At 35.6% G+C, this 5,866-nt stretch overlaps 2 protein-coding genes across 2 annotated transcripts; both read left to right on the top strand.

The window, feature by feature from the left end:
- Positions 1-3,185: 3,185 nt before the first annotated feature.
- LOC143452240 (protein FAM200C-like) lies at positions 3,186-4,916 on the top strand. Its single transcript, XM_076953131.1, has 2 exons — positions 3,186-3,634; positions 3,696-4,916. The coding sequence occupies exons 1-2, from the start codon at positions 3,444-3,446 to the stop codon at positions 3,823-3,825; spliced, it is 321 nt and encodes a 106-aa protein (XP_076809246.1). The 5' UTR covers positions 3,186-3,443; the 3' UTR covers positions 3,826-4,916.
- Positions 4,077-4,803, top strand: LOC143449311 (SCAN domain-containing protein 3-like). The gene is made up of 2 exons (XM_076949463.1): positions 4,077-4,161; positions 4,361-4,803. Exons 1-2 carry the CDS (start codon positions 4,077-4,079, stop codon positions 4,801-4,803), a joined length of 528 nt encoding a protein of 175 aa, XP_076805578.1.
- Positions 4,917-5,866: the final 950 nt, after the last annotated feature.

Here is a 5,866-nt window from a genome sequence, read left to right as displayed (position 1 = left end):
TATTCTACGACTCTACGTCATCTAATCTTTTCACCAAAGTACCATCCAACTTTGCGCCGTAAAATACAATGCTACTTGAAACATTTCAACTATAGGTGGTATGTCGGTTTAGCGCTACAATATTTGAATAACAAACTAAGCAAGCATAACACACTTGTTTAAATATTCAATTTACATCTAACCGGAGAACACACAATCGCTTTTAAAATGCCAATTATAGAACTTATTTAAATTTATTATCACGACCGCCACACCATCAAGCCAAAATTTGCATCTTTGTGATGATGATGATAACATGATTTATGGTCGAAAACTGCCATACTTTTCAGTTGGACTGTAGTGTAGAGTATTCGGTCAATAGGCAATAAATTGCAAGGTTTAATAACTGTCACAACAGCCAGACAGAGAGTTTGATTAAAATACTTCGTAGTAGTTAGTATGGAATAATAAAATGTTGATTAAAAGTAAGAAAATCCGTATAATATAACAAGCGATGGACTTCATATTGAACGTCTCAGTATGAAAAAGTCCGTAGCTATACTCAACCAAGTTTGTCACAGTATAGATAAAGTCCGTAAACAATTCGTTGATAAAATAAGCGATGGACTTGTAGCCATATTCAAGTGTCTCGAATTTATGTCGGTCGTGAAATATACCACAGCCAGTATTCTGATATCATTGAACTTGCATTCAACTCAACAGACTCTGTCCATATTAATGTTCATTTTATTGACATCGTAATATATTCCAATTCCAATCAAGACCAAATACCACAACGAGACACAGGCTCGAGTACAAGAAGTCCAAAGATGAAAGTCCAAATTAGACTGAAAGGGATGATTCAGGTGAACGCTTATAATTGTATCATGAAACACATCGAAACCGTGCACATCTTTGCATAAGACATGAAATTGTGTAGACCTGCTGTATATCATTTTCGACACGTTTAAGAAAGCTGAGCCTTGTGATAATAACATAAACCCAATTTCTCAACTTACATAATTTCAAAAAAATCATTTGAATATTTAGCCGACCAAATTGGTCAGTCCGTAAAAGTCCATAGAAGTCTGTCTTTTACCTATTTTACGGAATCCGTTTAAAAGTCCGTCTTTTACTTATTTTACGAAATCCGTAAAAGTCCGTACGTAGTCCGTCTTTTACTTACTCCCATGAAATGAGAAAAACAAATCTTACTTGCTCAAGGTTTAACTTCATGACAGGTTCAGCGTAAACTTAAAATATCCTATATAAACATGAATATGTATTAAAATATGCTATTAACGTTACTGCAGATTAACATCCACAAATAGAGACTATTTTCGCTGAAATGTTCCTTGTCTTTATTGTATCATAATTCATAAATCTGTTGCTATATCATAATCATAGGGTATGTGAAAATTTTACCATGATGGTGTCTAGTTAGCTTACATTCAACTAGAAAACAAAGTTTCTATAGGCTAGTATATTATTAACAGTGCTATATAATTATTAGACGGACACAATTTCGTTTGGTAATGATCTAGGTTTAGTTTGAGAATAACATTAGTCGTATGGTTGTATGCATTTATAGCTTAAAAGTTTATACTTAAATTATTTCCCTGCGCTCAGCTTTTGTTGTTCCTTTGTTTATAAACGAATTCCTAGTGAAAAATGTAGCGTGGTTTCACGTGTTAGCTGGTGTTGACATGAAGTAACATTTGCAAAATAAACAAAGTTACCAATTGAAATTTCCAACCAGTAATGCTACAATTGCGTGTTTACAGAACAATGAAAAAACACCTAATCACAGAAAATATTCTGAGACCATCCCAGGGAGCTTACATAGGGCTTGATTCAACTTTTTAGCTAGCCTAGTAATTTTGGTTAATTTAATACCGAAATATATTGCCAGTCAGCCAGTTGCTGACCAAACTGCGATGTGTAACCAAAGTTTTATGCAGGCTGGGCAGCCATAGCAAAAGGTCAACTTTCCACTTATTTAGCTTAAAGCTATGAGTCTGTTTTTTGTTACCTGTACCTTGGGTTACTCCGTGTCAACTTCTGATGTAAATTCTGACAGATTGTTAAACATTTATAGTTTGGAGGATTAAGTGGGTGTTCGTGCTGTAGCTTGCAGTTGTTTTATAAAAATTGTACTTTAATGGCCTAATTTAGAGTAGCATATGCACTGACCTCTTTAGCTTTAGATACGGCACATTTTCAACCGTCCATGGACGATCCGCGGATTGCGTCGTGTCCAGGTTTTACCCAGTCCCTTTAGATACAGATGCCAGAAGCATTTAACAGTAAAATTGACTTTGTTTGTGCAAGCCATTTTTTTAAAAAAAGATTGACATATATAACTCAAGGCAATAACCTTGAACAACCAATTTTTTGGTTAACCTTAGTATTACTTTAAAAAGATTTATTCATGACAATTGCAGATATATATTGGTAGTTTGAGTAAGAAAATTAGAAGAAACTCAACTGGTTTTGATATGAAAAATATATATACGGTACAATAGATAGAGTGATCTAGGCCAGTGTTTCCCAATGTGTGGGTCGCCACCCAACGCCTGATAATTCTTCTGGGTCGCCTGTTTTTTGTAAATATTTCCTAAGCAATAAAACCAATAGACCTATAGAAAAAGCCTTTGGAGACTTACAAAGTTCAACAACACAGATAATTGTAAAAATAAGTACATAGGCGTCTTATCGACAGAGCATTATCGAGGAAAGCTGGTAAAAGTGACGTGTATCATATGTCGCATTATTATTTTTATTACCGATTTATTATTATTATTTTATTACTTCATACTTGCATTTTATTCAACATCGAACTCTTGAAGAGGAGAAGTTTTGAGCACGTGGAGACTGCGGAGTGATTTCATATAAAGCACTTGGACAGACCAGGGCAATAACGCACAGTTGAAAACGTTATTGAAAGTTAAACTGCAAGTATTTTGGCTTTCACTTTTCAGCAAACCCTTGACTTCCAGCAGATAGACTTTTTAATTGTTTGATTTTAGACTGAAAGGAAGATAGCAAAACGATCATATAATGAATCTTTTCTTAAACTTGGTTTTACTGAATTGAACGGTAAACCAAAATTTCTGGTATGTTTGAAAGTTCTCTCTGCAGATTCCATGAAGAAAAACAAGTTGCAATGCCACTTAGAAAAAAAATCAAAGCCTGCTGAATTTTTTAAGCGTAAGTTAAAATCGATTTAAGGACAGAAAAATGTTATGATAGCATTCACAGCAGAAAATAAATTAACTGTCTACTCTTCATATGTTGCTTCCTACGAGGTTGCAAAGCAGAAAAAACCTCATATAATTGGTGAGGATTTGCTAATGCCAATTATTATGAAAAAAGTTGTTGAAATAATGATTGGTGAGAAAGAAAGTTAAAAATTGAATGCAGTGTCTTTGTCAAATAACACAGTGAAAAGACGCATAGTAGACATGTCTGATGATGTTCTTGAACAGATTCTATCCCAAGTGAAAGAGCCTCCATTTGAACAGATTTTATCCCAAGTGAAAGAGCCTCCATTTTATTCCATTCAATTGGATGAATCTACAGACACTGCTGATTGCTGGTCTGCCTCAGGTTTCTGTCTTTATTCGCTACATCTACAGTGCAGCTTTATCAGAAGGTTTGTTGTTTTGCAAAACATAAAAATTGCAGGGTGAGGATATTTTTCAATGCCTGAATAGTTTCTTTACAGAGTACTCCATCCCTTGGAATAAATGTGCTGGAATTTGCATTGATGGTGCAGCGGCATATACTGCCTTCAAGTCTGGAGTAGCAAAACGAATCAAAGACAAAGCACCAAGTGTTGAATGAACACATTATTTTCTCCACAGAGAAACCTTTGCTGCAAAAAAATATCGCAAGGACTGCACAAAGTATTAAATTCTGTTATAAAATGTGTGAATTTGATTAAAGCAAGCTTTTTGTTTTTGTGCGCTGACACGGATGCTGATCATAAAGCACTGCTGCTGCACACGGAAGTGCGATGGCTATCAAGGGGTCATGTTCTGAAACGTGTTTGCGATCTGCAAGAAGAAATTGTTATCTTCTTGAGGCAAGAGAATATGGTTGCACTAGCTGAAAAGTTTTGTCAAAAAGATTTCAATGCAAAGGTTACTCATCTTTCTGATATGTTTGGCTCTCTGAACAGTCTGAATTTATCGATGCAAGGCACTGGTTTTAAATTAATTGATCACTCCGCTAAAGTTGCTGCTTACTAGACAAAAAACTCATTCTCTGGAAAAGCTATGTGGCTCGAGATGAATACGATATGTTCCCTGAACTAACACACTATACATGTGACAAAGAAGTTACTATTAAGCAAACCATAATCTGACACCTGGAACAGCTTGTCCAAAAGTTGTGCACTATTATGGTGAAACCCTGGTGCCTACCAATGAAAATAGTTGGATGATTGATACATATGGTAGCGCAGATCTGCCTCAACTACCCCACTATGTGACAGAAGAGTTTTGGGACATGGCGGCGGAAGCAACAAATCATATTACTTTTGGGTCCTTCAAAAAAATATATCCAAAAAATTCTGCAAACATTCATTTTTGGGCTTCCATGTATAAAGTGTATCCGACCGTTTCAAAGTTTGTGATTCAAAATCTGATTCCATTTCCGACAACTTGGCTTTGTGAGACTGGGTTTAGTGCAAAGTGTGTATTGAAAACAAAGCATCGAAATCGGTTGGAAGTTGAACATGACCTGCGGCTGTGCTTAAGTAAAGTAACGCCACGATTACACAGACTCACTGACGGCAAACAAGCACAGCTTTCTCATTAATTTGATTATTATGAAGTGTTTTAATAAAAGTTTTCAATACATGGCATTTAATATCTGTATGAATATGGTTGGGTCGCAAGATAGTACCAGTTTGATATTTTCTTTAAACTTAGGTCGCTTTGAAAAAAACTTTGGAACCACTGATCTAGGCTACTGAACTGGGTTACACAAGTGCCTCAAAAGTGTCATGTGAACTTTTCGTTACGCAGGTACGGAATTCTCACTTCTTAGTTTTTAGAGAAAGATATGGAGTAATTTATTTGGTTGGCTTGGGGCAGGTCTAGTCTAGTTACCGGTATGGCTACTAGGCTAGTGTAGAACTTTTATACAACCCAATTGCATAATCCGCATCATCGAACCACACATTTTGTTGGATCAAAGCAAATGCATTTCAAATCTGATGTAGATTTCCTTTTTTGCCAAAAACGAAACAGTCAGATCAGTGATTATATTCGTTTTAAACAATCATGTAAATTGGCCTATTGTTTCTCCGTGTCGACAGCAATATCCATGTGTTATCCCACCATCCAACAGTAATGGTGTGAACACTCATCATTTAGATCAGCGTGGTCCAACTGCAGGCCCGCGAGCACCGATTTTTTGGCCCGCGAACTGATAGTCAGCTTTGATAGTCGCTATTGTCGAGGAAGAACCTCGACCGCAGATGTCACATTGATCAGCATTAATAGCTAAAAATTTTGAACTATTCTAATTTCAGTTTTAATTAAAAAAGAGAACTTTTTTCAGTTCTAATTTCAGTTCTAATATCAATGTCACATTGTTCTTCAGTTCTAATTTCACATTTTTTCAGTTCTGATTTAAAAACATTGGCCCGCAAGATAAAATTTTTTTTTTATTTTGGCCCGCGATGAAAAGAAGTTGGACCACGCTGATTTAGATCACAGGAACCCTTTTTGCCCACCTAGTAAAGTTTTTAATTGAGTTAATCTATTTCTTAGAAGTGTGTTGACATAGTTACAGTTTAAATCAGGCTAGTATGATCTTGTTCCCTAAGACCACAGAATTTTTGTGGTATTACAAAACTAATTATTTATTTTTTCAG

Source organism: Clavelina lepadiformis, chromosome 1 (assembly GCF_947623445.1).
Source record: "Clavelina lepadiformis chromosome 1, kaClaLepa1.1, whole genome shotgun sequence".
Lineage (NCBI taxonomy): Eukaryota > Metazoa > Chordata > Ascidiacea > Aplousobranchia > Clavelinidae > Clavelina > Clavelina lepadiformis.
The sequence above is the reverse complement of the archived record's forward strand: the minus strand, read 5'-3'. Positions and strand labels throughout refer to the sequence as shown.